General features: G+C 41.5%; 1 protein-coding gene across 4 annotated transcripts in view; it reads left to right on the plus strand.

Moving 5' to 3' along the window:
* The window catches only part of DDX6 (DEAD-box helicase 6), a 143,276-nt gene that overhangs the window by 45,862 nt on the left and 83,910 nt on the right, over positions 1–13,504 (plus strand). For all 4 annotated transcript variants that reach the window (XM_030220455.1, XM_030220454.1, XM_030220456.1 and 1 more), the window contains exon 7: positions 10,567–10,661. In XM_030220455.1, the coding sequence (XP_030076315.1) occupies positions 10,567–10,661 (95 nt within the window). The remainder of the gene's footprint in view (positions 1–10,566; positions 10,662–13,504) is intronic.

Genomic DNA, 13,504 nt, shown 5'->3' on the forward strand with positions numbered 1-13,504 from the left:
AAAGATCAAGAAGGAGGATGGAATATTGACCTCTGGATTTAGCCAGTAATAGGTCATTGGAGACTTTAGTAAGCGCAGTTTCGGTTGAGTGGAGAGGGCGAAAACCAGATTGTAGTGGGTCAAGAATAGCATGTGAGGAGAGAAAATCAAGGCAGCGGCGATGAACAAGCACGCTCAAGTAATTTGGAGAGAAAAGGAAGGAGGGAGATGGGTCGGTAATTAGAGGGACAAGTAGGGTCGAGTGAAGGCTTCTTAAGGAGAGGTGTGACCACAGCATGTTTAAAGGCGGCAGGGACAGTCGCAGTGGAAAGTGAGAGGTTGAGAATGTGACAGATAAAAGGAATAAGAGCAGGAGAGATGGCATTAAGAAGGTGGGTGGGAATGGGATCAGAGGAACAGGTGGTACATTTTGAGGAAGAGAGAAGTGTTGTTTCCTCAATAGTAACTTCAGGAAAGGGAATGAGGGGAAGGAGAGAGAGGGGAACGGACTAGTGGAGGGAGAGGTGGTGAGGTAGAGAAAGCAAGGTTTATCTTTTGAACCTTGTTGTGTGAGAATTCAGCAAGGGTCTGAGGAGATAATGAAGGGGGAGTTGGGGGAGGGGGCATCTTGAGGAGAGAGTTCAATGTGGTGAAGAGAAGTCGAGGATTAGAGCCAAGAGAGTTGGTCAGTTGGATATAATAATCCTGTTTGGCACGTAAAAGAGCAGATTGGAAGGAGGTCAGCATGAACTTAGTGTAAGAAATCAGCAAGGGCCCAAGATTTCCGCCAGAGGCGTTCGGCGGAGCGGGTACAGGAACGAAGGTAGCGGATATTAGAAGTCAGCCAAGGTTGGGGTTTTGTACGCCTTACAGGGCGGGTCATCAAAGGTGCAAGAGTGTCTAAGGCAGAGGATAGAGTATTGTTGTAAGAAGAAACAGCCTCGTTGACAGACGTGGATGGTGCCACAGTAGAGAGGAGGTTTGAAACATGGGAGGATAGAGATGAAGGGTCAATATCGTGAAGATTCCTAGATAAATTTAGATAAGAGATGACGGGACTGGGAGGGAGGAGATTTAAGTGTGAAAGTTATAAGATGATCAGAGGAGGGAAGATCAGAGGCAAGGAAACTAGAGGGTGAACAGTTGGAGGAGAAGATGAGATCAAGACAGTGACCATTTTGATGAGTGGGGGAGGTGGAGCATAGTTGGAGATTAAAGGAGGACGTTAAAGCGAGTAACTTGGAAATATACGAGTTGGAAGGATCATTAGCAGGAATATTAAAGTCACCAAGGATGAGAGAGGGGGAGGAAGGATCATGGAAGAAGGCAAGCCAGGCGTCAAAGTCACTGAGAGGATGAAAGGGACTTATCAGGGGGACGATAAATGACCGCTATTTGAAGAGGCAGAGGAGAGAAAAAAGGCGGATAGAGTGGACTCCCCCAGTCTCGCGAGGTCCTCTTGTAATCTTTCACACTCCTCCTGCGACTTGACGACCCTGAATAATTTTGTTATCATCTGTGAATTTAATCACCTCACTAGTTAATCCCATCTCTAGGTCATTTATAAATATGTTAAAAAGCAACGGTCCCAACACAGACCCCTGCGGGACCCCACTAACTACCCTTCTCCACTGAGAATACTGGCCATTCAACCCTACTCTTTGCTTCCTATCTTGCAACCAGCTCTTAATCCATAGTAATACCCTACCTCCGATCCCATGACTCTCCAGTTTCCTCAGGAGTCTTTCATGAGGCACTTTTGTCAAACCCCTTTTGAAAATCCAGATACACAATATCCACCGGCTCCCCATTGTCCACGTTTGTTCACGCCCTCAAAAAAAAAAATGCAGTAGATTGGTGAGGCAAGACTTCCCTTCACTAAATCCGTGCTGACTTTCTCATCAGCCCATGTTTTTGTACGTGCTCTGTAATTTTATTCTTGATGATAGCCGCTACCATTTTGCCTGGTACCGACGTCAGACTCACCAGTCTATAATTTCCCAGATCTTCTCTGGAACCTTATTTAAAAAATTGGCGTAACATTGGCTGCCCTCCAGTCTTCCGGTACCACACTCTATTTTAGGGATAGATTGCATATTACCAACAGTAGCTCTACAAGTTCATTTTTCAGTTCTATTAATACTCTGGGATGAATACCATCAGGTCCTGGTGATTTACTACTCTTCAGTTTGCAGAACTGGCCCATTACATTCTCCAAGTTTACAGAGAATTCGTTTAGTTTCTCCGACTTGCCTGCTTCAAATGTGCTTTCCAGTACCGGTGTCCTTCCCAGATCCTCCTCGGTGAAGACCGAAGCAAAGAATTCATTTAATTTCTCTGCTATGGCTGGGTCATCCCTGATCGCCCCTTTAACACCATTTTCGTCCAGCGGCCCAACCGATTCTTTAGCCAGCTTCCTGCTTTTAATGTATCTAAAAACATTTTTACTATGTATTTTCGCTTCTAACGCTAACTTTTTTTCAAAGTCCTTTTTTGCCCTCCTTATCTCCGCTTTGCATTTGGCTTGGCATTCCTTGTTACTTTCAGTCTGTTCTCTTCTCCACTTTCTGAATGATTGTTTTTTGGTTCTAATGACTTCCTTTACCTTACTGTTTAGCCACGCTGGCTGACGTTTGGTCTTTTTTCCCCTTTTTTCTAATATGCGGAATATATTTGTCCTGTACCTCCAGGATGGTGTTTTTAAACAGCATCCACGCCTGATGCAAGTTTTTTTACCCTGCGAGCTGCACCTATGCTGTTGGCTGCATAGTACGGGAGAAGACTGCCGGTTTTTCTCCTTTTGGCTCTTCAGTCAGCCCTGCAGAGGCAGTGAAAACAGTGCTCTGGTTGTGGGGCACAGCATCAGTCTTCAGGGTAGTTTGCCAAGTGTAAGCAGGAGAAGGCTCAATCAGTGGTGGGCACGGGTGCTGCTCTGGAGGCTGTCCCACACCAGGTCCCTCTGGAGCACTCAAGATTCCTCAAACATCCATTCTTCTGCTTCTCCCTGGCAGAGCAGGGGAACTTCAGTTGTCACAACCATGACAACAGCAGGAGGGCTGTGCAGTGTTGGTTCCCGCGCTTTCTCTGAGGAATGATTTGGGAACCTCAGAGGTAAATAGGGACACCTCTCATTTGGGGGGAAATGTTCTCGGCCGAACTTGTGCAGCTGCTTCACTAGACCTTATTTCCTGAAGCAGAGACAGGCCCCTTTTTAAAAAAGGTTTGAGTAACTTCTAAAAGAAAAGACCATAAGATATTATTAAGATGGACTTGGGGAAAATTCACTGCTTATTTCTAGGCTAAGCAGCATAAAATATATTTCACTGTTTTGGGATCTTGCCAGGTACTTGGAACCTGGATTGGCCACTGTTGGAAACAGGTTACTGGGCTTGATGGACCTTTTGGTCTGTCACAGTATGGCAACATTTATGTTCTTATGTCACTAGCAGCTCACCTGGATGTGGTGAGGATCTTAAAAGGTGCAGACTGATTGTAGCTCCCGCTCCACCCCATTCGTCCTGAATGGAACCTCAACCTTGTTTTGCATTCCTTTGGGGGTGCTACTGTAGAGGCCCTTACCTTGAAAGTTGTATTTTTGGTGGCCATTGTTTCAGCATGCTGTGTTTTAGAGCTTCAGGGACTTTTTTTTTTTTTTTTTTTTTTTAACAATTGAAGATGGCATTTCCCTGAGGTCTGTCCTGTTCTTTCTGCTGAAAGTGATGGCATTTCACGTGAACCAGTCAGTTGAACTCCCATCTACCCATAGAGAGAACTATGATGACCAGTTTCAGGCCTTAAGGCCCTTGGATGTGAGACGGGTCAACCTTAGATATTTGGAGGTCACCATGAATTTAGATCGGATGGATTTTGTCCTTGTTCGGTACGCAGAGGAAGGGCTTTTTTTTTTTTTTGTTACATTTGTACCCCGCACTTTCCCCACTCATGGCAGGCGCAATGCGACTTACATGGGGCAATGGAGGGTTAAGTGACTTGTCCAGAGTCACAAGGAGCTGCCTGTGCCTGAAGTGGGAATCGAGCTCAGTTCCCCAGGACCAAAGTCCACCACCCTAACCACTAGGCCACTCCTCCAGAGTATTAATACAATTAAGGTACATAAAATATCAAGTAAATTAGAAGAAAATAAATGATATCAGGTATATGAGATCAAGGATAAAGTATAACGTTCAATAATATTATTAAAGTAATCAAATTAGAGTTCAGTATTGGCTTGTTCGGGTACAGTTTTAATGTTTAAGTCTTTTATGAAGGATTCTTTTTATGTCTCTTTGAACAGGTTAGTCTTCAGTAACTTTCGGAAGGCTGTCAGATAATACGTTGTCTTTATGGCATTCGGTAGTGCGTTCCATTGTTGCGTACAAATGTAGGAGAAGCTGGATGCATATACTGATTTGTATTTGAATCCTCTACAGTTAGGGTGATGGAGGTTTAAGAAGGTGCGTGAAAAACTTTTGTGTTCCTTGCTGGTAGATCTATAAGGTCTGATGTATCGGGGCCTCTCCATAAATGATTTTATGAACCAGAGTGCAGATTTTGAATGTAATTCGATCTTTTAGTGGGAGCCAGTGTAATTTTTCTCTGTGGGGTTTTGCGCTTTCAAATTTCGCTTTTCCAAATATGAGTCTGGCTGCAGTGTTTTGGGCTGTCTGGAGTTTCTTAATGATTTGGGCTTTACATCCGGCATAGATGGAATTGCAATAGTCCAAGTGGCTTAATACTAGTGATTGCACCAAATTGCGGAATACTTCCCTTGGGAAGAGAGGTTTTACTCTTTTAAGCTTCCACATTGCATGGAACACCTTCTTTGTTATATTTTTAGCGTGACTATTTTGAGAGTAACAATTGATCGAAACCTCACTCTAAAGTTTGAGTATCTGCAACAGGAAGAATATGGTTTGGTATATTTATATTTGTATAATTGGTTCTATTATAATGCGATGAAAGGATAAGGCATTGTGTCTTTTCTGCGTTAAGCTTTAGTTGGAAAGCATCCGCCCATGAGTTCATTAATTGGAGGCTATGATTGATTTTATTTATGATTTCTAAGTCATTTTTGAACAGGATATATATTGTAACATCATCAGCATAGATGTATGGATTTAGGTCTTGGTTGGATAGTGATTTGGCCAATGGGTAACATCATTAAATTAAAGAGGATTGCTGAAAGTGGTGATCCTTGAGGCACTCCACATTCAGGTTTCCATGGTGATATGATCGATTTTGATATTACTTGGTATGTTCTTGCAGTTAGGAAGCTGCAAAACCAATTCAATACATTTCCTCCTATTCCGAAATATTCTAGGATGTACAGTAGAATATCATGGCTAACCATGTCAAATGCGCTGGACATGTCAAATTGTAAGAGAACATTGTTGCCAGTTGCAATTGTTTGAATTCAGTTAGGAGTGTTGTAAGTACTGTTCGGTACTATGATTAGCACGGAATCCAGATTGAGATGCATGTAAGACTGAGAAATTGTTTAAATAATCGATAAGTTGTTTAGTAACTAGACTTTCCATTAACTTAACTACAAGAGGGATGGATGCAACTGGGCGGTAATTAGTTATATCGTTTAATTTTTTCTTTGGGAATTGGTGTAAGTAGTATATTGCCTTTGTCCATGGGGAAGGATCCATGTTGAAGCATGTAATTTAAGTAGGAGGTGAGATCTGTTATGAAACGTTGTGGGGCACATTTTATTACGTAACTGGGGCATGTGTCTAATTTGCAATGGGACTTGGTGAACTTGTTTGATCACTTGAGTAACTGTTTCCTCCATCAGTAAATCGAAATTTGTCCAGATTCGGTCTGCTGGATATTCATCAATGGCTGGATCTAAACAGTTAATAAATTTGTCATGGTCGGTGGAGTTAAGTGATAAGGTAGATCGTAGCTTAATAATTTTCTCGTGAAAGTAAGTAGCTAGTTCGCTTGCTGATGGGGTATCTGTATTAGTTGTGGTAACCGGTGTGGTATCAAGAAGATTATGTACAAATTGGAATAGCTTATGTGTATTCTTATTATCTGGTCTGATTTCGGATTTGTAATATGACCTTTTAGATTGTCTGACTGTATATTTGTATTTTCTTAGCATGTTTCCATGCATTAAATGTGCAATCATTTTTCATTTTATTCCATGCTCGTTCAAGTCGTCTTACTTGAGTTTTTAGTTTTTTCAGTTAAACCAAGGTAGTGAGTTGTGTCTTCGCGATGTTCTTGTTTGTAAAGGTGCTAATGTCATTTAAATGTTATCATTTAAATGTTTCTTGTTCAAGGTTAAATTGACTTCGTTCTTAATCTGCTTGGTTATTCAAATACTGTACTGAAGAACTGAGGGTACACATAGTACTTATAGGACGCTTGGAGGCTCATTTTCAAAGCACTTAGGCTTACAAAGTTACATAGTAACATAGTAGATGATGGCAGAAAAAGACCTGCGCGGTCCATCCATTCTGCCCAACAAGATAACTCATATGTGCTACTTTTTGTGTATACCCTACTTTGATTTGTACCTGTGCTCTTCAGGCACAGACCGTATAAGTCTGCCCAGCTCTATCCTCGCCTCCCAACCACCGGCTCTGGCACAGACCGTACAAGTCTGCCCAGCACTATCCCCGCCTCCCAACCACCAGTCCCGCTTCCCACCACCGGCTCTGGCACAGGCCGTATAAGTCTTCCCAGCACTATCCCCTCCTCCCTACCACCAGCCCCGCCTCCCGATCTTGACTAAGCTCCTGAGGATCCGTTCCTTCGGCACAGGATTCCTTTATGCCTATCCCACGCATGTTTGAATTCCGTTACCGTTTTCATTCCCACCACCTCCCGCGGGAGGGCATTCCAAGCATCCACCACTCTCTCCGTGAAAAAATACTTCCTGACATTTTTCTTAAGTCTGCCCCCCTTCAATCTCATTTCATGTCCTCTCGTTCTACGACCTTCCCATCTCCGGAAAAGGTTCGTTTGTGGATTAATACCTTTCAAATATTTGAACGTCTGTATCATATCACCCCTGTTTCTCCTTTCCTCCAGAGTATACATGTTTAGCTCAGCAAGTCTCTCCTCATACGTCTTGTAACGCAAATCCCATACCATTCTCGTAGCTTTTCTTTGCACCGCTTCAATTCTTTTTACATCCTTAACAAGATACGGCCTCCAAAACTGAACACAATACTCCAGGTGGGGCCTCATCAATGACATACAGGGGCATCAACACCCCCTTTCTTCTGCTGGTCACAGCTCTCTCTATACAGCCTAACAACCTTCTAGCTACGGCCACCGCCTTGTCACACTGTTTCGTCGCCTTTAAATCCTCAGATACTATCACCCCAAGATCCCTCTCTCCGCCCGTACCTATCAGACTCTCCTCGCCTAACACATACGTCTCCCGTGGATTTCTATTCCCTAAGTGCATCACTTTGCATTTCTTCGCATTGAATTTTAATTGCCAAACCTTAGACCATTCTTCTAGCTTCCTCAAATCCTTTTTCATGTTTTCCACTCCCTCCCGGGTGTCCACTCTGTTACAGATCTTAGTATCATCCGCAAATAGGCAAACTTTACCTTCTAACCCTTCGGCAATGTCACTCACAAATATATTGAACAGAATCGGCCCCAGCACCGATCCCTGAGGCACTCCACTACTCACCTTTCCCTCCTGCGAGCGAATTCCATTAACCACCACCCTCTGGCGTCTGTCTGTCAACCAGTTCCTAATCCAGTTCACCACTTCAGGTCCTATCTTCAGCCCATCCAGTTTATTTAAGAGCCTCCTGTGGGGAACCGTGTCAAAAGCTTTGCTGAAATCTACGTAGATTACGTCCATAGCTCGTCCCTGATTCAATTCTCCTGTCACCCAATCAAAGAACTCAATGAGATTCGTTTGGCACAATTTCCCTTTGGTAAAACCATGTTGTCTCGGATCTTGCAACTTATTGGCTTCCAGGAAATTCACTATCCTTTCCTTCAGCATCGCTTCCATTACTTTTCCAACAACTGAAGTGAGGCTTACCGGCCTGTAGTTTCCAGCTTCTTCCCTATCACCAGTTTTGTGAAGAGGGACCACCTCTGCCATTCTCCAGTCCCTCGAAACCTTTCCCGTCTGCAAGGATATATTAAACAAATCTTTAAGAGGACCCGCCAAAACCTCTCTGAGCTCCCTCAATATCCTGGGGTGGATCCCATCCGGTCCCATGGCTTTGTCCACCTTTTAGCTTTTCAAGTTGTTGATACACACTTTCTTCCGTGAACGGTGCTCTATCCACTTCATTCTCATTTGTACTATTTCCAGTCCATCGCGGTCCTTCTCCAGGATTTTCTTCTGTGAAAACAGAACAAAAGTATCTATTTAGCAAATTTGCTTTTTCTTCATCATTTCCCACATAGCGGTTCGCAGTATCTTTTAGTCTCACAATTCCCTTTTTAGTCATTCTCCTTTCACTAATATACCTAAAGAAATTTTTGTCACCCCTCCTTACATTTCTAGCCATTTGTTCTTCCGCTTGCGCTTTTGCCAGTCGTATCTTTGAAAATACGCCTCTTGGTTATTCGAATACTGTACTGAAGAGCTGAGGGCCTACATAGTGCTTATAGGATGCTTGGTTATTCAGATACTGTACCGAAGAGCTGATGGGTCCACATATCGCTTATAGGGTGCAGTGCAATTCCTTTCTCTATCCATCTGTTGGTCAATGGGTACAACTACCCACAAGTTCTGGAATATGGAAAGAAACAAGGTAAGACATTTCTTCTTTCTCAGATACAAACTTTTAATAAGGATCAGATCCTTCTTTTTTTTAATATATATTGTTTCTATAAATCAAATATTTATAACATGTTCATTACCACCCCATTAACAACCCCCCCCCCCAAAAAAAAAAAAAAAAATAGTCCATCTTATAGCCATGTGGCTAAGTCTGTCCGTAAAATCATAGTTAACCCAATGGGTACTGCAATGTACATTCTTGCCAGTTCTTATATATGTCCCATATATGGTTCCAGAATCCTGGATCCACAATGCCAGCCTCAATACTGATTGACAACAACAATGTGTTCCCAATCAAACCAAAAACTAAGGTACTTGGAGTTCTCCTTCACTCCTCCTTAGACATGTCCTCCCACATCAACCATCTCTGGAGAAAAACTTTATTCAAGATGAGGCAATTACATCTCATACGTCGTCTGTTTGACCAGGCAACCTTCACTGTAGTGGTCCAGTTGCTGATTCTTGCCCATCTGACTGCTGCAATATCCTATTTTTTTGGGGATTAAAGCAGGAAACCTAAAAAAAACTGCAGAATCCAGAATACAGCAGTGAGACTATCAAACAGACACGACGGCGTTGCACCCTTCCTGACCAAACTACACTGGCTACCAGTTTCTGAAAGAATTAGCTTGAGGCCGCACGCTTCATTTATCAAATTCTGTATGGCATTGCATCTGGCCTGCTAACTGTCTTCTCTGTGCCTATCCAGATCTGATAGACTAAAAGATCAGCTGTTCTTCTCTTCGCAGCCTTACAAAGGCTCAGGATATCTTGAGAGACTTCAAATCCGTCTTCCCGGTAGTGGGTACTTCCAAATGGAACTCGCTCCTCATTGACATCGGAACAGACAACACATACCTCAGCTTTAGGAAAGAACTAAAAACTTTTGCTTTCCCAAACTCCATACTGTGACAATCCTATCCACCAGCTTGCATGGCCAACAATCTCGTCCCAACACAAATGTCTCCATTCCTTCTCTTCTGATGTCCTTATCAATGAAGTGTGTACTGTAACATCTTTATAATCTAATTATTGTAAACCTCACTGAACCCTGTTTTAGGGGATTTTAGCAGCATATAAGCCCTAATTTGATTTTGTTTTTGATATTTTTATTTTTTTATTTTTTGTTACATTTGTACCCCGCGCTTTCCCACTCATGGCAGGCTCAATGCAGCTTACATGGGGCAATGGAGGGTTAAGTGACTTGCCCAGAGTCACAAGGAGCTGCCTGTGCCTGAAGTGGGAATCGAATTCAGTTCCTCAGTTCCCCAGGACCAAAGTCCACCACCCTAACCACTAGGCTACTCCTCCACTCGCTGCATTGATTCTTCCATACTTCCAAGCTGTCAGGGATCAGATCTTTCTGACCGAAAACTATGCTAACTTTTGTTTGTTTTTAGAACAAAATAGCATCTACTACTACTTATTTCTATAGCGCTGTACACTAAACATGCATCTGTGTATCATGATGATAATTTGTAGGTGGTGACATTGTTTAGGTGAGCTGGCTAGCCTGAGTTTAGGCTTATTGTAAATTTATTCAGGATGATATATACCAAATTTTATTGAAATAAATCTTATGACATTTTATGCAGAAAACAAGCTTTGTATAAAAAAAATTTTTAATGTATAAATGTTAATCTGCTTATAGGTATGGAACTAATTTGCAGATGAGCATTTTAAGATAAACATCTGTGTAGAGCTTGTTACTTACCAGAAATTACCTTTATGTAATTTGACATGTTTAAGATTAACTTTGGTTTTAATAAAAGCAACTTGTTAGCTGAAATTTGTATGTGTGTTTACAGTGCATGTGGTGATAGCTACACCTGGCAGGATTCTGGATCTCATCAAAAAAGGGGTGGCAAAAGTTGACCAAATACAAATGATAGTATTGGATGAGGTAAGTCTCCTAGTTAAGTGCAGATTTTTTTTTTTTAGGTACCTAAATTTATGCAGCTTATGCCTTTTCAGTAGTAGTTAAGGCAAGTTACTAGGTATTTCCCTGTCCCTGGAAGACTAATTTGTATTTGAGGCAGTGGAGGGTTAAGTGATGTGCCCAAGGTCACAAGGAGTTTTGGGATTTGAACCCTGGTGTCCTGGTTCTCACTCTCCTCCACAACTGAATGAAAACAGCATTTATTCCACTATTTTATTTATTTGTAACATTTGTATCCTGCATTTCCCATATATTAGCAGGCTCAATGTGGCTTACAAATTACCATAATGGTGAATACCATGTACGATAGGTATTAAATACAATTAGAAAAAGGGTCAGGTAAAGTAGGGGTAAATGGGTACAATAAGGGACAAGGAAATAAGAATTAAAATGTCCATTGCAATGTATGTATAGATGCATTGTAGAGTTGTGGCATTTAAGTAGAATCAATAGGGTAGGCCTTGCAAAACAGATCTTTAAAGTTCGCTTGAAGTTTTGATGGTCGTGCATCATTTTCACACTCTGGTAATGCATTCCACATTTGCGTACTTAAGTAAGAAAAATTGGATGCATAGGTTGATTTGTATCTGAGTCCAATGCAGCTTGGATAGTGAAGATTCAAATAAGTACGTGATGAACTGATTCTATTTCTGGCTGGAAGATCTATTAAATCAATCATATATCCTGTGGCTTCACCGTGGATTATCTTGTGGACCAGAGAGCAAATTTTGAAAGTAATGCGGTCCTTGATAGGGAGCCAGTGTAGTTTCAATCGAAGAGGTTTAGCACTATCAGTTTTCTCCATGACTTACATTAGAAAGCATCAGTTCCTTAGCGTCCCGACCAGTGCAGGACCATTGAATTATACCAGTTGACCAGCAGATGGATGGAGACAGAAGAAAGGTAGTTCTTGTGACTTGCCCCTTAAGGGTATCGTGCAGCCTGTAATGTTCAGTATTCTTCTCTGTCTCTAAGTGGATGGTTAATGGACCATGCAGCTCCTCTTGGTGCTTCTCAGCCAGCTCCTGGTCTGTGACATCTAGGTCTCAGTTGAGATGGGGGGTCTCATGTATGGTTTGAGCTCCTTTTACATATTCTAGAGGGTTGTTTGTAGCTAGGGTGACACCCAGTGGTGCTAGATCTCTCACTCCCTTTCTGGGCTTCAGATTCTACGAATGGATATTGAAGGTAACGATTCTCTTTTACTGCCGTTTTGGTAAGACTGTCTTTCTATCGGTGTTTATTTCTTATATGATTGAGTGCTTTTACTCAATTATCTCCTTGTGTTTTGCCTTCGCTGGTAACAGTTGCATGGTTGGTAGGAAATCCTCTAACCTACATTTCCTGCATATTGCTGTCTTTTGGTACAACACTTAGTCAAAAAAATGGTGTGGAGTCTGCTGAATTTTCACTTTCTTTCCCCAGCATGGGTTTAGCTGAGTTTGCTCCATCAGTGTCAGTTCCGATCTGAGCTTCCCGCGCTCCTGATTGCATTTCAACGTGTTTTTCTATTTTGCTGACTTCTTAATGCTTCTGTTCAGTCAGCTTTACGTTATTAAAGATTATTAATGTTACATTATCATTAAAGATTTTGTCGGCTGCCTGTTTTTATCTGAACAAAATTGTCTCTTACTCATCTCCCTGCACCCTACCTCTTACTAAGGTGCTGATTCTGATTGTAGGGGTTTGGTAGACTGTTAGAAGCCTCTGCTAGTTTCTGCTTCTGCTGTTCGCTTTTTCAGCGGCAAGTGTGTATTCTAATTTTAGCTGTAAATTGCTTTTAAGCCGGTGCTTATTTGTTTACCAAAATAGTCTGAGGAACTTCGGCTCTGCATGATACTCTTAAGGGCCAAGTCACAAGAACTACTTTTCTTCTGTCTCCGAGATCTGTTGGTTGATGGCCATAACCCATTTGTCCTCGACTGGACTTGTCTGGGAGGACTGAAGGAAAGAAAATTAATGCACTAATGATTAGAGCACCCAACTGACAACTAGGGAAACCAGGTTCAAATGCTGCTGCTCCTTGTGATCTTGGACAAGTCTCTTAACCCTCCATTGCTTAAGGTACAAAATTAATGTAAGCCTTCTTGGGACAGAGGAAATACCTAGTGTACCTGAATGTAATTCACCTTGAGCTCCTACTGAAATGCAAATAAATTAAGCATGTGTTGGAATTAAAACAACAAACTGGCATTCCCTTCAATTACATTTAAAAAAAAAATGTTTTATAACCATTTAAATTTTTACAAGTGATAAAACAACTTGCCAGAAATACAGAGAAAGTAATATATAGGAACTATTTCAGTCAGGTAATTCTATTCTCTTCCTTAGACCATTAAATAGGGAGAGTGAAACAAGACAAGGAGATCAATTAAACAGTAAACAGAAAAAAAAACATGGTATTAACCTGATTATCCCCAGGTATTACTCATCTAATTTATTATTCCGCATTGATCTGGTTGGCTTCTTCACGGCCAACACGGTGTATAGTCAAATCATTTAATTGAAAACATACTTATTGTCCAATATTAGAAATAATACATCTGATTACATTCTTTCTTTTAAAAACCAGAAGTTATTTAACAATACATATACTTAAGTCTCTAATTCAAATCCCACTGATTAAAGTAATCCCAGTTTTCACAGGCTTCACTCCTTTTAAAGTAATAATTGAGGAAATATTTCTGAAGAAAACTTTAGGAGTCGTACCCGGAACTCTGGGAAAAACAATAATCTCGATATTAATCTATAATAATTTTATTATTCAAAGTTTCTGGTCTATTATCATTTTCAAAATCATAACCACT

The sequence above is a fragment of the Microcaecilia unicolor genome, chromosome 12, assembly GCF_901765095.1.
Source record: "Microcaecilia unicolor chromosome 12, aMicUni1.1, whole genome shotgun sequence".
In the NCBI taxonomy this organism is placed as follows: Eukaryota; Metazoa; Chordata; class Amphibia; order Gymnophiona; family Siphonopidae; genus Microcaecilia; species Microcaecilia unicolor.